A 20,339-nucleotide genomic window follows, 5' to 3' on the forward strand; every position below is an offset into this window, starting at 1 on the left:
GTGGGGGGTAGTTGGGGACTCCTAAGGTTAGTTCAGCAGGGAGCCAACCCCCCATCATAGTCCACCTTAACCCCTCCTACAAGGGGGGTGGTCGGAAAGGTCCCAGCAAGGGAATTGCTGGAGGGACCTGGATGAAAAGGGGGGTGGGGAACTGGTGAAAGCCCCTCCCCCCCACCCCCCTGGAATTGGATGGAATTGATAAGGTCCGGGCAAGGGAATTGCTGGAGGGACCTGGATGAAAAGGGCGGGGATGGGGGGGAACTGGTGAAAGTCCCCTCCCCCTGGAATTAGATGGAATTGGTAAGGTCCCAGCAAGGGAATTGCTGGAGGGACCTGGATATATAGTGGGGGAGCTGTGGAAGCCCCCTCCCCCCAAATTAGCTGGAATTGGTAAGGTCCCGGCAAGGGAATTGCTGGAGGGACACAAATTTTGCACCTGCACTACAAATTTTTTATCCACTGGGGTAGTCCCAGACATCTGTCAATAATAAAGTTGTGGCCTGATTAAACCCATATCTAATGTCTCCTGTCATTTGTTTGGCCTAGCCAGACATGATGCCAAGTGGATTTTCATCACACTTGGATAACCCCTAACCATCCTCGCCAACAGCAAACATGAGTAGTAACACTTCTGGTACTGTTAAAATTGTATTTATTCAAAGCAACTTCCAAATAATTTTTAAAGGACATCTATCACTGTGATTTAGCAACTGAGGCTGGGATTTTCAAAAGAGTCTAGGGAGCCAGACACCCAACTCCTGATAAATTTCAGTAGGAATTGGGCACCAAACTCCCTTTTGTTTCTTTGAAAACCCACCCTGAATTTTCAACAAATAATGAATTTGTGGCAAATTGATTAAAAGCTTTGATATGGTTTACAGATTGTTTATGGAAATGTAGTCTCACGATAAAAACATCCTAATATAAATAACTGAGAGCACTCACTATAGAGTAGCTTGTGTCTCTGACGTCTGATATAACCAAGACAAATCCCAGAGAAAATTCAAAATACAGTTTGATAAGCAAAATCTAGATGGTAAAAGCTATGTTCTAGGGATTCCTATATTAATTATTATAATTTTATTTGATCTTTTAATAGGCCTAATGCTGGCTAAACATGTGTGAACTTATACAGTAATGGGAACTAAGGGACGTCTTCTCCTGTACACTACTGCTACTTTGCACTGGTAGAAAATCATCTTAACAAACTAGTTGGAGATTCCCCCAACACCGATGGAATCCCTGGGGTGGCACAGTGCTGGCCTAGTGGCTCTAAGTTACCTCCTCTTGGTGCCGCACTGTGTGGGTAGAGCACCTCTGCATCCCACTATTCCTTGCTGTCAGAATGACCCCTTGTGGCGATACACACCAGTTCTAAGGCTTTTCTGACTTTGGTGGTTTTAACTAGCCCCTGATAAGGCCTAGAATCAGGGAGACACAAAGGGAAGGTAAGGCCACCTCTGATCCTCTCCCATATAGACTGCTGAGACCCAAGTGGAGAATACCATTTTCTTTAAGTGTTTTGGTTAGTATGGACATGTAAAGAGAAGGTTAATAAAGTGATGATTGTGTTTGCATATCCAGTGCAGTGGTGTCAAAATGATGACCTTGCACAAATTCATAGATTTTAGTGCCAGAAGGGACTGTGATGATCACTTAATGTGACCACCCATGTGGAGTAGCCATAGAATTTCGCCAAACAATTTCTTCTCCTAGCCCATAATTGCTGGTTAAGATAGAGGCTAATTTTTAGAAAGACATCCAGTTTTGATTTAAAGTGATGGAGAATCCACCATATTCCTTGATAAATTGTTCCAATAGTTAATTCTCTACCATGTTAAGAGTATGTACCTCATTTCTAGTCTGAATTTGTGTAGCTTCAGCTTCCAGACATTAGATTTTGTTATGCCTTTATCTGCTAAATGAAGGCGCCGTCTAGTATCAGAGACTAAATATTAAATCAAATAATCTCCTAATCTAGATACTTCAGAATCAAAGTCTTCATGCCTAACTCTTCTTGTGAGACGAAAGGAAGAAACAGAATGAACAGCCTTTATTGACAATATAGTATTTACAGAATAAATGAGAGGGTTCTTGGACAATTTTCAAAAAGCATCTCAGAAGAATAATTAAATTATCTAATTAGTGAAATAATTATCTTTGTGGTTAATTTTTAAAGCCTTCGGTTCTCCCAGATCAGCTGTGTATGCTCTTTTGAAATATCTCAGAGGCATCCTTCTAGTAACATAAATCAATTTATCCTGAGATCAGACATCGCAAGTTAGTAACATTTTTGTTCATATTTATTAACACATGAATGACAATTACTGTACATGGAAGTGAGCTGTAAATAAAACCCTGAATCACAGACACATTTCATAGCCAAAATAAAAGCAGACACATCTAATTAGAATAGTTTAAGACCAGCTTTAGTAACAGTAGTTTGGTGGCTCTTTTTAAAAGCAAGACTGTTGGTGTATAAACCGATGAATGCATGATGCATCCGATGAAGTGAGCTGTAGCTCACGAAAGCTCATGCTCAAATAAATTGGTTAGTCTCTAAGGTGCCACAAGTACTCCTTTTCTTTTTGGTGTATAAACCATGATATTAAATAGAATTGGTTGAAAATTTTCCAATGGAACAATTTTCCTTTGGAAAACTCTGATTCAATGAAATCAAAACATTTCACAGAAACTGTATTAATGTTGTCAATATTTTTGCATGGAATTATCAAAACAGTTCATTCCAATCAAGTCAAAATGTTTCTTGTAGACTTCATTGTTTATATTTTTATATTATAATATACAGTACTTCAAAAGTTGTGGCAAAATGGAATAGTCATCCTCCGGTGAGATCAGTCTGTAACCCTGGTAGGTGTGGAAGTAAATGGTGTTGCAAAGTTCTTGAGGTGTGACAGTGTTTTAAATTTGGTTTCAAATATGGCTCCAGACTTACCATGGACAGGACTTTACATTTTACTGTACCAATCATTATTTAATAATTACTTATTCACACTGTCACACCTTTAGACTTCTTTGAGTAAAGAACGGTAGGAAAGTAGTTTGTTCAACAATACACTAAATGTTGGATAATATAACTACCTGGGTCAGCTGCAGGCTGCTGTAATAATGCACATTTGCTTAAAGGCCGATGTACATACAGATATGAGTAATAAACTGTAATTATTGTTTCAGATGAAGAATGAAAATATAACTGCAACCAAAGGGTGGGGGAGGGAGAAGAAAGAGAAGAAGAAGAAGCAATAGAGTTAGGATAGAGTCACTTGATCTTTCTTATAGTTTAATATAAAAGGTAACAATAGAACTCATTTAGCTTGATCTAAAAAAAATCTCCAATCGCCAATATCCTGAGTAATGGATCTAGGTATAGGGGTCGCAGTTTTGCTTTTGAAAGGAATTAATTTAAAATGTGTTTGAATTTCTTCCTGCTTTTACTAGTTTACTTTTTATTAGTGACTCCTGTCCCTCTGAGGGTGAGCAGAAGAAAACTGTATACAAAATCCTTTGACCATCACTGACTTTCCCCCTCTGCCAGGGAATGCTTATCCTAGCTCAACCCACCCCTTACAGTTTCTCTCCTAGGCACAATGGTCCTGGTTTTTAAATAGTTTAGGTGAGTAATTGAACGTGCAAAATGTGTCTAATTTGCATATGCAAATTGTAGATTTGTGTGCAGTTACCCAGTCTGTACATGTAGTTTCACTAGGTGCATGGCTGTCCTTGTGCCAGTGATCTTCCTTTGGAAACCTACGGCCCTGCACCACAAAAAGGACTAAAGAAACCAAATTTTAAAATACTTCCTGCTTGCACTATTTTGCCCCCACTATGGGCAGGACATATGATTTTATTCATTTTTTAAAAAAATATCAAGACAGGGTTATTAAACAAGGTCCACAGTACACTTTAGGAACTGGCTCCCCTCTATTCAGTCTCCCTTGGTCCTCTCATTCAGGCTGTCTGATGCCTGCAATTCTAGCTCAGCTCCCATTATGAAATTTCCCAGTTCTCTTTTGGACTTGCTGCTCGGTGGTGGAGTTGTGGCATCAACTTCTGATCAATACTGATCTTCACACTTCTCTTGTGCTTGTCCTGTTATCCATGATCCTAACTGCTCAACTACTATAGGGCTTCACTGGGTCTGAACTCCTCAGTTTCACTGCTGTCTGTTACTTCAGCGGTTATTTGCTGTGTGGTTTACAGCTTGGCTGTGCATTGTGAGAAAAAACACATCCTTCTGTTTGTTTTAAACCTGCTGCCTATTAATTTCATTTGGTGCCCCCTAGTTCTTGTGTTATGAGAAGGAGTAAATAATACTTCCTTATTTACTTTCTCCACACCAGTCATGATTTTATAGACCTCCATCATATCCCCTCTTAGTCATCTCTTTTGCAAGCTGAAAAGTCCCAGTCTTTTTAATCTCATACGACAGCTGTTCCATACACCTAATCATTTTTGTTGCTCTTTTCTGAACCTTTTCCAAGTCCCCTATATCTTTTTTGAGATGGGGCGACCATATCTGCACACAGTATTCAAGATGGGGGTGTAACATGGATTTATATAGAGGCAATATGATATTTTCTGTCTTATCTATCCCTTTCTTAATGATTCCCAACATTTTGTTTGCTGTTTTGACTGCCACTGCATGTTGGGTGGATGTTTTTAGAGAACTATCCATAATGACTCCAGATCTCTTTCTTGAGTGGTAACAGCTAATTTAGACCCCATCATTTTACATGTATAGTTGGGATTATGTTTTCCAATGTACATTACTTTGCATTTATCAATATTGAATTTCATCTGCCATTTTGTTGCCCAGTCACCCAGTTTTGAGAGATCCTTTTGTAGCTGTCTGCCTGGGACTTAACTATCTTGAGTAGTTTTGTATCATCTGCAAATTTTGCCATCTCACTGTTTACCCCTTTTTCCAGATCATTTATGAATATGTTAAATTGGACTGGGCCCAGTACAGACCCTTGGGGACACCACTATTTACCTCTCTCCCTTCTGAAAACTGACCATTTATTCCTACCCTTTGTTTCCTATCTTTTAACCAGTTACCAATCCATAAGAGAACCTTCCCTCTTATCCTATGACTGCTTACTTTGCTTAAGAGCCTTTGGTGAGGGACCTTGTCAAAGGCTTTCTGAAAATCTAAATTCACTATATCCACCAGATCCCCATTGTCCACATGCTTGTTGACCCCCTCAAAGAATTCCAGTAGATTGGTGAGGCATGATTTCCCTTTACAAAAACCCTGGTATTACTGTGTCCCATTAATTATCCTCTCTGCCCCCAAGCTAAGTAGAAGAGAAGATACAACAGCTAAAAACAGCCAGCCAGACGGGGGAGTACAAGGAAACAATGAGGCAATACTGGTCTGCATGAGCGGTTATTTGTTTTTGTTAACACCTTTTTAACTCGTAAGACTCATAGACTAAATTTAGGAGATTCAACATTGTAGCCCCATTAGTTAAAGTTTGAGAGCTCACAGCAAACATCTGTGTCCTAAAACATCCTCCCTGTATTGGGACAGCAGTCTTCCACATGGTCCTTCATAGCAACTGGTATCTCTGCAGCACCATGCCTCAGTTTACTCTTTTCATGCCTTCTTAATACACTCCTGTGATAAAGTTGGAATGTTCTTAATTGTTTTGTCTGAATACTCTGTGTGTGCCTCTGTTGCCCCTATGTGTTACTCAAGTGTCTAGATGGTGAGATAAGGGTATGTGATCCTTGCAGAGACCCCTAGAGGGCCGGTGTGACTGCTGACTGGATGCCTGGACACAGACAATGGCTGACACTCTGTATACTGGCAACTGAAGGCCAGGCCCATCCTATGCAAGAATCAGCTGGAGGTGTTGGAGAACAAAGTGAGAGATGGAGGCCAGATGATCTGTTTGCCCAGGAAAGAGACAAAGGAAGGAGGAGGGCAGCTGCGCGTGACTGAGGCTGGGCTGCTGGAAGCTGGTCAGTCTCCTGGTTTGGGACTCAGTGGGGAGAGCCCAGGGCTCTGCATCCCCTGTACACCCGATGGACTTTCCTGTAACTTCCTGCTTTCTGTGCTAACAAGATCTGTTCTATGCAGTGTTCCAGATGACTAATAAACCCTGTTTTACCTCGCTGGCTGAGAGTCACTGCTGACTGCAAAGTTGGGGTGCATGGCCCCTTTGGGAGGCATGTAAGGCTTCCCCAGGTGTCCCATTCAGGTGGACTCACTGCAGGGAGCTTAGAGCATGGAACAGGGGTGCTGAATGCTCCAAGATCAGACCCAAGGAGGCGCTGAAGCCCAGGAGGCTTGTCCTAGTGAGAGTGTGCCCCGAGGGGAGTCACACTGCAAGAAGGTCCTGTCTGACTTCATTCAGAGCAGTTCCAGAGCACCGAGCCTGTGCACTCCATGAAAGCTCCGCACATGCTGCTCTCTTCAAACACCTCTCCTTAGGGCCTTGGTTTATAAATATAAAAGTTCAGAAAAAAATTCCATAATAATAAAATGATAGATAATAAGTAAAGTCTACAAAGTTCAATTCAATTCCCTATTTTTAGCAGGCCACTCCCAGCCCTTCCTAGCTGGAGTCTTCATTTCTTCTTCCCTAAAGTCTGCTGTTGGCAGCCTGTCCCAGGCTTCTGTCTTGCTTGCACTCCAAGCCAGAGGTTCTTTCAGGCCCAACCCCTTCTCCCTATCAAAAACCTCCTGCAGGAACCACCTTATCACTGTGGCTCTTTTGCAGTCTCTGCCACAGCTTCCTTTCCTTGTTTTCTGTTCCCCTGCTTCTACAGAGACCAGCTCTTTGTAGAAACCAGCTGATCTCTCGTATCAGGCCCCATTGCAAGCTGTTAAAGAGGCACAGGTGCGCTGGGCCAGTTCCCTCTTGAATGAATAAGGTGAGTGGGATTTAGCTTTCTGTGTTTGATTAATGCAGAATGAGGAGATGAATTTATTTTTTGGACTCTAGAGTCTAGGACTTATTTTAGAGTTGCTGTAACAAGGGACTCAGGCTGATAGCCCGGTTAAGTGCATCACATTCTGGCTTGGAAATAAAGTAATCATTGCTTTTGTGAAGTTTCCCTGAAGGTTACTCGGGGATTTCAGAGTTCTTAAATCAAAGTTTCGATATTTGCCTTAGGTTTTGGAAATGCTTATGAACATGGCTGGGGAACTAGGTGGGCTGAGCTTTTTTTGGTTTTTAATTGCTTCTTTAATATAACATTCCCTTCAGTAATCTGAATATAGTTCTTTTTGGACAACTGGCAAAGACTGTGGTGTTTGCTCTTATCCTTAGAGCAGTGTTTCCCAAACTTGGGATGCTGCTTGTTCAGGGAAAGCCCCTAGCGTGCCAGGCCGGTTTGTTTACCTGCCGCGTCCGCAGGTTTGGCCGATCGTGGCTCCCACTGGCCGCGGTTCGCTGCTGCAGGCCAATGGGGGGTGCGAGAAGTGGTGCGGGCCGAGGGACATACCAGCCGCCGCTTCCCACAGCCCCCATTGGCCTGGAGTGGCGAACCGCGACCAGTGGGAGCCGCGATTGGCCAAACCTGCGAACGCGGCCGGTAAACAAACTGGCCTGGCCCTCCAGGGGCTTTCCCTGAACAAGCGGCGTCCCAAGTTTGGGAACCACTGCCTTAGAGGATTTAGAGTAATAAAGGTTTTTATAATGTTGGTTAAAGACATCAGCAGTCTCTGGGCTGGACTGTGACTAGCCCTGTATATGGATTCAAGGGAAGGGCGGGAGGCCTCCGAAGCTCTGCAAGGGTAAGGGAGTTGAACTGCCTGGTAGCTCAAAGGTGGGATGGGGAAATCTCCATGATGAAAGTGTTCATTTGAAATTCTAGGAGTGGGAATTCGGAAGAGTTTTCTTGCCCCTTTGCAGGTGTTGTCCTGTAGAAGACAATCTGCAAAATAATGTAGATATGGAGCTCACTCTCTCTAAGAATAAGTTCTTTGTCATCTGAATGGGGCTTCTTTTAGTGAGTCAGATAAAGTTAAACTATTGTTCTGCGATGTATTATTTCATACTAGTTTTCATTTTTATTTCTACATATACTTTTTGTTTTATGTAGTTAGTGATGTTTTGTGGGATTTATACACTTGTCTTAGCTTTGTGACATATTATCACAAGGCACTTTAAGCAATTAAAGTAAAAATGCCCAAAATGTGTTGCTTTCCATAATTGGGTTCTAGAAAATAGCAAAGCTTTGGAAGCAGAGGGCAAAATTCTGCCCTCAGGTTCATCTGTATCACTCTCATTGACGTCAGAGTTATTTGCATTTATATATCTGAGAGCAAACTTTCTCCCCAAGTGTTACATGCGGAAATATGCCTCCTAAGTTTAAGAAAGTCTATGTTGAGTGTTCCCTTAATTGTGCATTTAACTAGATATTGACACTGCCAGTCCCAGCCCACTTTTTTATACTTTTACTTAGGGATGCAATTGATTTCATGCTTCTTGGCACCATGTGGAAAATGTTAAAGTGCAATTTTCGCTTGCAACTTAGGCCTTGATCCTGCAAACACATGCATGCTTAACTTTAAGTGTTTGCAGGAGCCCCCCCTTTGTATGGACACTCTTTAATCAGTTTAGGAATGACTAAAGCTGATTCATCTTAATTCAGTAACAAATTTAAGCGTGTCATTAGGCTGATTTTACTACATTGATTTAGGAAGCCCACAAAGAAATTGCACCAATATAAATAAGCTGATAGCAAAATATGTCTTTTTTAAAATTTAGCTCTACAGTATATATCCAGCCAGGTTAGATTATAGGCAAATATTTACATGTAGGTATAAAAGGAGAAAATCCAGATTTTTTTGGGAAAAAAAGAATAATATTACATAAGAAACATAAAAACGGCCCTAGTGGGTCAGACCAATGGTCCAATCTAGCCTAGTTCCCTGTCTTCCGACAATGGTCAATGTCAGGTGCTTCAGAGGGAACGAACAGAACTGGCAATCATCAAGTCATCCATCCCCTGTCATCCACTCCGACCTTCTGGCAATCAGAGGCTAGGGACATTGAGAGCATGGGGTTACATCCCTGTCCATCTTGGCTAATAGCCACTGATGGACCCTCCCTGAACTTAGCTAGTTCCGTTTTGAACCCCATTATAGTTTTGGCCTTCACAACATCCCCTGGCAACGAGTTCCACAGGTTGACTGTGTGTTTAATTATTTATTATGTATTGTTTTATTTCTATCTGAAAAGAAAAGTAAAACAGACTCCCTAGAGCTGGGGTGATCGCGACAAGTTGGCCATTGCTTTCAGCTGTCAGGTTAAATGAATGAAGTGTCTAATAAAAAGTCCCTGTAAACACTGGGGTAGATTATCTTGGGGCAGCCTCTTTGGTTGTTTCAAAGTTCTGGTCGGAATCTGAGGGAGGAGAGATATCCCAAAGATACAGCACTGAATTAACACAAATTTCTTCTCTCCTGTGTTGTCTATTCTGGATATATGGACAGAAACTGGGGCAGTATGCCTTGTTTTATAAACCCAGTCTTAGCATTGTGCACATATGTATTGAGTCATATGGAACTATGACTGGTCGTAATACTTTTTACTGTAATTCTTTATCTTTGTGGCTCAGTGAGAGACTTAAAGAAAGTGGCATTGTGGTGGCAATATCTTTAGAGAACTCCACTTCTAAGTAAGTAACCAATTTTTACTTAGTTTGCTTGGACTGATTCTTCTGTCCTCAGTGACATTGTAATCATTTTCTCAGGAACCAATTTTGGTGTTATAAAGTATGACCTCAACCGGAGAATAAGCAGTAGAAGCAGTTTAGAAACAACAGTTCTTTAAACCAGAGTTAGGATGCTGTCTTGGTCCAAATGATGAATTCCTAGTAATAAATTAGGAAGAGAAAATACAAGATGCAGTGTTTTTCACGTGGCATCAGCCAGTCCTTAGACATATTTGCATATAAGAATTTAACATTCAGCGTTCTGTAATAGAATGGTAATGCTGGAACATTCATCATTAGTCCTTTAGTTTGTGCAGTAAGCATGTAAAATTCAGTATGCTTTACTTGCCTGAGACTCATGTCTTAATTCATCTTGTGCAAAGTGGCAGAAAATATTTTCTATACAAAGATCGAGGATCCCTGCTGACGGAGTTTAGTTGCTCCATTTATTACGTTGAGTGGAATGGCTGGTTTGATATACCTTTTAAGTCAGTGTAATGCTGATACATTTTGAAAGGAAATGATTTAAAGATTTTAACTGTATGTTGTTATCTGAATTGTAACAATGCTCACAGCATTGTTTCTTCCTGAGGGAATAACTGAATTTGAAAAAAGGTTATGAACACATAGAAATGTTTCGTGTGTGCTTATGGAGAAAAGAAAAAAAGTTAGCTGAACAGGTGGAGGTAGGCTGGAGCGCACAGGAGAGAGTGAGCAGGGCCTCTGCTGCATGCTGCGCCCTTTTTGGAAGCCATTCTGCCCTTGTCCCATGGGGTCTGGTCTCCAGGAATATGAGGGAATGGGAAGGGGCAGGGTCTGGAAGCAGCTGTTACACCTGCAGCGCTCCCCTAGTCACCTCTGCTCTGAGCATAATTAAAATGTGCTATTCACCTGCATTAGCCTTTGGGAGGGAGGTGTTGCATAGCCATGTTCATTGTAAGGGTATCTGAGTATAGATTCTCCTGTGGAAAATATCTGCTATCTGGTGTGACCATAGTGAAGAAAAACGATCTTCAGAAGTATTTTTATGAGCTGCTGGGGTCATAATCTCTGGCCATAGTGATACAGCAGCATACCTATAGTATGTGGGGGAACTCCATCATAGGCAAGGGAATCATCCCAAATATGCCTCCAAGTGGATGATGAAGTTTTAACAACGGGCTCCTATGAGCCCCTGAGAGACCCCTCCAGTACATTATTATCCCAGCCACGTCAATGGGATTACCTGCGTATTCAGCTTGCTTCTGTAAGGGGAACAGCATCTGCATCCCCATGTCTATCTCCTCCGCTGTGAACAGTCCTGGTTGAAAAATATCAGACAATATTTAATATAATATATATAGACATTAAATATTGTATTTTGACATCAAAACAGAGTTTTTGCCTTAGTGAAATTAAACAGCTCAATAGTTCTGTATCGAAATTTTTCAAAATTTTTGTTTCACAAGGATTTTTGAAATTTTGGCTTTTCATTTAGATTTGGGATGAAAAAAAATTGAAATGTTGTAATTTCCTTTGGAATGGAAATTTTGTTTTCCAGCCAGCTCCAGTTATCAGTATGCTGCCATGTTACCGTGTGCTTTATTAACTCCAGTCTTGTAGAAAATTGTCTCCAGAAGCAAAGTTTTAATCAGGGAAGCACGGACTTCACAGCATGGACTTCACAATGGCACCGTTTAAAAGTGAATGTATCACACACATATCCATAAAGAATAGATGATGATGTGGTGTAGCATTATTTTCTATTAATATCCTTCTCCCTCATTTCCAGCTAATTACTCACATACAGGCCAAATTGTGAATGGCCCATTACAGTTGGCCCATGGTATACAAAATTGCAGTACTTGTGCACAAAGGCTACTCCATGCTAACAACTCCTGGGGCACAAGCCACCAGAAAAGGGGTAAGGCAGTGACCCCATCCCCCTCAGCAATGGCCGCATCCTCCTCAGCAATGGCTCAGACTCCTAAAGAGTGACGCAGGGGGCATGCTTTCTCTGTGAATCAGGGAGCTCTGGGGGTCATTATACTTCTCTGAGCGTAGTGTGACTCCATACAACTTCAAACAGAGGGCAATAAATAGCTGCCATAATCATGCCCTAAATAGAAAAGGCAGCTAATTTTTGTAGATTCAATTTTTGATTTCAGTGAGAGCTATGCAGAAGACATTATAAAAAGTAGATGAGTTATGGGGTCAACACAAATAGAGAGTGGCTCCATAAATGGCTTCCTCATTATGCCTTTTCAAGATGGTCAGTGCTTTGGAAAAGAGCCTTAATCTATATTTGTGTAATACACAGATTCAAAACTAGCTCTTCTACCACAAGGAAGGAGATAATATTATTATTTTATAACATAGGTATTTAGTTGGTGACTTGAGAAGTTTAAAGATAACCCGCAAATATAAACAACTATAAAGATTAGGGTTTTGAGGCTAAGAGACACATTCAGTACATAATTAAATTAAAAAAATCTTCTAAATATTGTAATATTCTTCTCTGTACTGCTGGATGCTGCCCTTCCAAGTAATATTTCAGTGTCCATGCTGTGACTTTACACAAGCCACAGGACCCTGTGGGAGCAAAGAGGAAGCCTTCAAAGGTTAGGTAAACCCAAATATTCTGCAAAAATGAATGAATAACTTTTAGGTTTTATTTAAAAATGAAAACTGTCCCAAATTGCTTATTTTTGCAGAAAGTGTGGATTTACCTAATCTCTGTAAGACAAGTCCACGTTCCCAAGGAGTTCTCTGTCGTGCAGGTGGCAGTGAAGGGACAGTCTTCTCAACTTTCTTTGTATACTACCTATGCTACTCATATAATAGTGCTACCATGTTCCCAGAACCGTTGGATCTCTCTCTAGCAGAGATGGGCTGGGAAGGTAGAGCTCAGATAACACTTTGGAGATAACATTAGTGTTAAGCTATGGTTCAGGTTTTGGATTAGAGGCAAAATCAGGGCTAGGATTTGGATTAGATAGTGCCAAATTCTCATGAGCAAATTTTGGTCCACAACAGGACCAGAAATCTCATGGGACCAGATGTCCTTACAAGATTTCTTACATCTTGGGACGAGGTTTCAGCCTCATCCAAACTGAATCTGAAACACTATTACCTTTTGGGTTTTTTTTTATTAATGTTGAATCAAAACCATAACTGTAGGTTCAGATCCAGGGGTTCAGATTTGAAACCCCAGAAATTCTAAGGGTTCAGATTGGAGGTACTGGTTTTAGTCCATCCCTAATCTCTGCTGATCCGGGTATGGAAAAATAATCTCTGCTAAGAAAATGTTAATAAGTCTTGTGACAGAGTTGTATGTGTATATATATATATATATATATATATATATATATATATATATATACACACCATTCTAAAACCCAAAAGATATCCTTGGAAACCCGCTAAAGTTAATTTCTCTACTTTTTATGTTCTCGAACAAATTTTTGTTGCTGGATAGTGGAAAATTTTAGGGTTTCTACTAGATGACCTTGACAATCGCATTAAGAGGCCATCTCCAAAAACATGATCTTGTATATCCTGTCATTAGTTGGACTTTTTTAGTGCTGTGCAAATGATGAAGTCTTGGAGGCAACTGGTGAGGTCAATGCCAGAATTATAGCCTGGCTGGTGATATCTTTATGTACTTTCTGTGAGCTTCTCAGGGTTAGCCATCCAATTTGTTTTCATAAAGGTATTTTTTTAATACACAGATATTCTATCAGTTATGCAGGATAGGAAATCTGTGAAGAGCATACATATTTCATTTTTTGCACTTGTTTCCTGATAAAAAATTGTTGTTTTTAAAAAAAAAATATTTATTTATTTTTATATCTAAAGTGAACGCCTCACTCTAGTTGAATCAAGAAACCTCCCCAGTCAAGGCTGTGCATCATTGCAACCCTCCCTGGCCATGGACAGCTGGATGGGATTGCAGTAAAAGGCCATCATGGCTCCTCCTAGCTTGATGTTGAAATAGATGTTGTTTCACAGCAACTTATTCTTTAGAGATTCACCTTTAGAACCTGTCAGAAAATTTCATGTGGGAATTTTCCGATTTTTCCAAATCGAAACATTTTGCTGAGATGGCTCAATTAAATGAAGTTCCAATAACGCACTGCCTGGTTTTCTGCTAGCTTTCCTGCCTGGCTCCTTGGCAGCCCACTTGCTGGACTGCCTTGGAGGCAGGGACTGGAGGGCTTCCAGGATCTTCTGTTCTGGGGCAGCCCACCAGGTAGACTGCCTCAGAGGTGGAGTTCCATTCCTTTTCAAGGAGAATTTCAAAATTTTAGATTTTTTTTTCCAAATCAGAAGGTGCAAGAACGTTGTAATAGACAATTATGGAGTAACCTGTCTACTAGGCAGGTTTCTTCCTCACCCCCATCAGTTAGTAATTGGCTTATATCCTGAAGCATGAAGGCTTATCTCTTGTCTAAAAGGCACAGGATGTTTGATGCATCTTGCCAGTAAAATATATTTAGAGGCGCTTGGAACTTGTACAGTATACAGTATCTCTAAAATACATTTGAAATTTTAGGCAGCATTCCCATCTCTAATGGAATGGAGGGTACATTGTTATTTTTATCTCTACTGTACACTATTTCTGCTTACGATTAAACCTTCTTCAGAGTTACTAACCATACATAATACAACTGCTGAGTAGTGTTGCTGCACTTCAGCATGCTGTATGTAGCTGTATTTCAGTGATGGAATTGGAGCTGGGCAAACACTGCAAAAATATTTTCCTTAAATAACTCTGTACTTTCAGAGAACTGTTTGCAGTCCATCCAGAGGGGCAAAAAGGTTGAAGAAATATAAATAATGAATAAATTTGATGAAATCATTGTGCTGTTGCTGAAAAAGGGGCTCAATTCATTGCATAAATTATTCAGAGTGAATTATTTGTTTGGCTCTGGTTGATATATACTGAATGGGGCAAATTCTGCTAATTTCTGGAGTTATTCCATTTACTTTAATGGTTACAAATTCTACTCAGAGTTTATGGTCTAATTAAGAGAGATTAATCAAGTGAGTGTGACAATTGTAGAGAAGGAGGAAAGAGAAGAAAGGAATGTATAGATTTATTGCAGGTGAAGATTGAGAACTGCTGTTAGTCTCTCACTTTCATGAGCTTTAAATTCGTTCACTTAAAAAAAGAAAATGAATGGAAAAAGTGAATGAATATTAGAAAAAATTCTAATATTAATTAGAATATTGCAGGTAAGATAAAGCCTGATAGACTAATGAGATAACATGGGCTATGTAGAATTGAGTCTGATGGTAACAGTTACATACTTGTTTGTTTATTCAAGGATCAAACAAATGAGCAATGTGTCAGCAAGAAATTGCTTAGTATTTAGAACAAAATGTAGTATTTAATGGCTTCAGGAACACTGCATGTTTCTAAAATGCCAAATCAGTTTGGAGAGATTAAAAGCCTTCTGGGCATGTCATGATCTCTTTGTAAGACTCACGGCATCACATAGTACAAGTTGTAAGTAACAAGAAATTTGGCAAAGTATAATAATTTTTAACCAGGGTTCCATAAATAATAAAGATGTTCTGCTAAAGAAAAGAAGTTAAGAACTCTAATAAGTCTATTTAATCAATTTGCAGTGTAAAAGCATTCCGGTCTCCTGTATAGGCAGTACTTAGCCGGAGGGCTAAATTCGGCTGTTGGGCCTATAATGAGGATCTCAGATAAACAGGCTTCTTTTTTTCCACAAGACTGTGCCCTTGCATCAATCACATCTTTCAAATCATAAGATGAAAACATACAAGTTAGTTGGATTTAATCAGGCATATTTGGTAACCTTTTTGTATTTTTTGACCTGTGAGATGATATATGGATTTGGGGCTCTCTCTGGGTTAGGTGATATGCTGTATGAATAAGCTATTGAATCAGACATGTTAATTGTAGGAGAAGCTAGTAGCATAGCCTGTAGTTAAGGTTACCTAACCCTTTCCAGTATAAGACCCTGTTTTTCAGTTGCTTGTTACTTTGCCAAACTTTAACTATTTGGATTAAAACTTTCTATATCTGGTGTCTGCATTGGGATTCATTTTTTCTGGACAGCTTCAGCATCCAAACTTTTCAGGGGATGAGTCAGGGTTTCCATGGAAAATAGTTTGTGATCTTGTAATTAAGGACTATATTATAATGCATATGTGCAAGGGGGCCAAATTAAGGTTGCATAGGCAAGTTTAATTCTGACATTTCAAAATTTTTGAGATTTTGACTTTGTAACCTTTGTAACAGTTTTTAATGAAAATGCAACTATTAGTATGATTATTTGATTATGTATTGCCTTATGTTGTTTTATATTTATCTGGTCACAATTGGTTATATTTTTGTACTTGTATTTTAAACTTTGTAAAATGTTAATACAAAGGACATAAAAAAATACAAGAAACATTTTCAAAATGATTACAGAATCAAATATCTATCTGAAATACTCTACACAAAATGCATAATCTGATCTGAAAGAATTAGAAAACAAAGCTTTCTCACATTTTACTTATCTATCAACCCCAATGTCCAGTGTGTAGATCCCACCCCTTGAAGATTATAGAAGCTGTTATTTTGAAGACTTTTGGGTGCCAAAACTCCCTCCTTAAAAGGCATATAACCTACATTCTATATCAGTGAATGTCCTCTCCTAAGCCCAATGAAGCATGTACACCTGGCTCCTTGGCACTAACAGAATGGAAACTAAACATTTAAACATGCTCCGGTTAAAATGTTTTGATAACTTTTCTGATCTTCTGAAGTCCATCCAGAAGGAACTCAGTTTTTAGTGAAGATAAAACTCTGGGCTTTCAGCAACAAAAGCGCAAATCCATACCACTTGTGCTAAAGTGATAAACTTTACCATCAGTTCTTACCATTGGAGCTATAATGGTAAATTTACTTCACTAACTGCTGGAAAGCAGCAGGCTATTATTTTCTGTGTGGGCCAGCTGCTAGAGGGACATATGTCCCCATGCCCTTAACCAGTGTATTACATGTACTAACAGATGTAATCCACCTTCATGTTCCCATAGAAGGGATCTGAACTAGTCAGCAGTTAAGATCGGCATTGCCTTTTTCCTCTTTTTCCACAAGGACCTGATTTTCTGCTCCCTGTGGATCTGAGTGGCAACATTAGGGGCCTAGAGGAAAAAAGGATCTTTTATCTCACCATCTGTTGCCAGGTTCCGAAGGGCATTTAAATGACTGAGACTGGCCTGAGCCTCACACATTCCAAACTTGAACCCTCAGCTTAGTCCTCTGAGCAATCACGAAACCACCCTTTGTATTCATTGCAGTAGAGACCTTTGTCCTAAAGTTTATCAGTTTGTACCAACAACAGTCCCTGACTTTGTGGAAACACACTTCGACATTCTACTTGAAACAAGACCTTTCACTGCCTTCCACTTGACATCATGCAGTTCCAAGAAAGTGAAGTTTCATTCCTAAGATGTTAGAAGAATGATTAAGTACTAGCTCAAAAGGATAAGACCTTCCAGAAAATGAGGATGATTTTTGTTCTCTGTGGCAGCACAGAAGTCTCAAAGTCTCTAAAGCTGGCATATTTGAGTGGGTTAAGTTCTGATATAAATAGACTGGATAAATAGAAATCGTATAATTAAGATATGCTCTACAAGATACATAGCAACAACGTGCACATCTCATGTAGAAACCTTCAAGACCAAATTTTCATTAAGAAAATTAAAGTATGATTTGTTGGATCCTGAAAGCTTTAGTGTCCTACTAATTCTCTCTCCCTACCTTCCCTGCCCGATGTTGTTCTACTACTGAATGGTCGTGTGGCCTAGGGGGAATAGAGTACAGGACTGGAATTCATAAGTCCATGGGTTCTCTTCCTGACGCTAACTGGCCTGTTGGATGACTTTGCCATTCTGTACCTCAGTGTTCTCTTCTGTAAGATGGGGATAATGGTACTGACTTCCTTTGTAAAGCACTTTTGTGATCTACTGATGAAAAGCGCTATAGAAGAGCAAACTATTGTTTATTATTAATTCCCAGTAGCTGTCCAGGTCCAAGACAGTGTCACCTCATCTACCTGGTGGAGGACAAATTACCTAGCAGCCATCTAGATTGATGGATGAGTATAGTATGAGACATATATAGTAACAAAACTGTCCTATACAAAAGGAGTGCTTTTAAATAAATCATAATAATGTATTAAATGTAAGTTGGCTAACTATACCGAATATACAGAATATTATTCTTAAGCACTACATGTTGAAACTAAGTCCCAGATCCACAAAGATATTTATATGCCTAATTTCCATTGAAATGAATGAAAACTAGGAGCCTATACTTTTGCAGGTATGGGCCTAAATTCCATGCGTACATTTGGTCAGTTATAGACATGTAAGTTGGGTGCAATTTTCTTGTTGAAAATTTCACTCATCTGTGAACATAATGGAATGGATATTGTCCAGTTGTCTAATGTGATGAAGGACTGCACCTACAGCATTGCAAAACTTGCTTTTGAATGTGGAGTGTCACAAGCTAACATTCTGGGCTCTAGATTCAAAAGGAATGTAGGTATGATGGCACTGAGCATTACCATGCCTAGCTGTTAGATGCTTAGAAAATCACTGGGATTCACAAAGCCTGAGTTTGGCGCATACACTCCCCATACAGTGAACGGGGAGATATAGGCACCTCAGAATAGGATTCCAAAAGCCAGCATGCTAGGTGGCTCCTTGCGTAAACTAGCCAATGGGAGATGCTAAAGTAAGGGGTATGTACTAATTCCTGCTCTTGTCTTGGAGATAGTTGCTTAAATCTGGGCTGCTGGGAGGCCCCACATTCTGCATGGGATTCTCAGATGCAAACCCTCTCTTGGCATTAGGTGTCCATGACATTTTAGCAAGAAGGCTGGCAGGGGTTGGGGAGGAAGACCTCCCTCAGAACTTTTAGTCCAGTGATTAAGGTACTCATCTAGATGCTGGAGACCTCTGGTTCATGTCCTCCTCTGCATCTGATCAGACAAAGGGATTTGAACTGGGATCTGAACCCCTGGGCTATAGGATAGTCTGATGTGGGGAATCCCTCAGTCTCTCCTGTTGTGCCTGTGTTCCTGTTGTGTGTGTTCCATTGTGGATAACTCATGAAAGAATATTGGGCGAGAGAAGAGAGTGTGCATGTAAGCGTGAGAATGAGTCTATAGTCTGGTGGTTGGAGCATTCACGTGGGGGATCCAGCTCCTCTTCTCTAATGACTTATGTTTTTAATTATTTAGCCACAGTGGAAAAGCTTCAACGGGAGAAACTGGGGGAGTCCCCTCATTAAGACATCCTAGAGCCCAGTGACTAGGGCATTCACCTGAGAGGTGGCAGATCCCAGTTCAAATGCCTTCTCCCCCTGAAGTGGAGGGGGTGGTCTCCAACATTCAATGTGAGTACTCTAACTGGTGGTCTAAAAGTTATAAGGGAGATGCTCCTTCTCTCCTCCCACCAGCTGCTGCTTTGGGTAAGCTCGCCTATAAGGGCCCCATCCGGTGGGCAAGCTCTGAACACACTTTCCACATTGGGTCTGGCAGGCGAGAGAGACGGAAGGACACCTATCTTCTCTGGTTCATGCATCACACTGGGGCTTAGGCATCCAAACTTCTGGCATGGGGCTGCAGTGTACACGCTCGGAGGAAGAACCGTAGGTGCCTAGGCAACTTTCACTGCAAAAATGTAGTCTCTGGGCATTTTTAGGCCCCTACAGGTTTTGGAAGTGGCTGAGTGAGGGTTTTGTGAATTCTAGTGGGGCCTGATTCTGGAATTTAGACACCTAAGTGGCAGATAGGCACCTATGTCCTTTGGTGAATCAATCCCCAATTTCCTGTTCTGCAGCATATTTTTTAAATATAAAGAATTATTGAAAAGCATGTTTATTACTAATGCCTGACTGAGCATGATCTGATGTATTGTTTTTCTCTTGTATTTTTGTAGCCATCATGTATGTAATGGGAGCACTTGGTCCTGCCGCAGGATATTTACTAGGAGGAGTTCTTATTGGTTTTTATGTTGATCCTAGAACAACTGTTTATATTGACCAGAGTGACCCTCGATTCATTGGAAACTGGTAAGAATCAACTGTTTTTCAACACTGACTATGAGTTATCAGTGGTACAGATCCCAATCATTCGTTGGGAAATATGAGATATCTCGACTGCCTGTTGAAATATGTAGAAAGGAAGCCAGGAGAGAGACAGTAGCTAACAGTTACTGGATTGCCGTAGGATTCAGCAGTACAGACCTAGCAGGCAGGAAAGGTTTCCTATTGATAGACACAAACACATACTATTAAATGGATACAATGACACCATCTTCCTACTGCTGCAGGACTCCTTTTGATTGGTGCTCTGCATATGGTACAGGAAAGGTGGGATGAAATACCAGTACTATACAGCACAGCAGTGGCATACCTAGATGTATGGGGTCACTGCTCTCACACCGAGGCAGGATCATGTGGCGATCCAGAACAGTGCTCTGCCCAGGGAAAAAATAATAAGATCACTTCAAAACATACCAACCCCCTGTGCTCTTGTGAATTGTGCAGATGTGAGTAAAATAGGTATTTTTGTATTAGAACATCTTATTGAATAATTTCTTTGTATATTAAAATTAATTATACATTTAAA

General features: G+C 40.4%; 1 protein-coding gene across 2 annotated transcripts in view; it reads left to right on the forward strand.

The window, feature by feature from the left end:
- SLCO5A1 (solute carrier organic anion transporter family member 5A1) overlaps positions 1-20,339 on the forward strand; it is a 121,956-nt gene that overhangs the window by 33,476 nt on the left and 68,141 nt on the right. For both annotated transcript variants that reach the window (XM_074944262.1, XM_074944263.1), the window contains exon 3: positions 19,648-19,780. In XM_074944262.1, coding sequence (XP_074800363.1) covers positions 19,648-19,780 — 133 coding nt within the window. The remainder of the gene's footprint in view (positions 1-19,647; positions 19,781-20,339) is intronic.

This window comes from Natator depressus, chromosome 2 (genome assembly GCF_965152275.1).
Source record: "Natator depressus isolate rNatDep1 chromosome 2, rNatDep2.hap1, whole genome shotgun sequence".
NCBI lineage: Eukaryota > Metazoa > Chordata > Testudines > Cheloniidae > Natator > Natator depressus.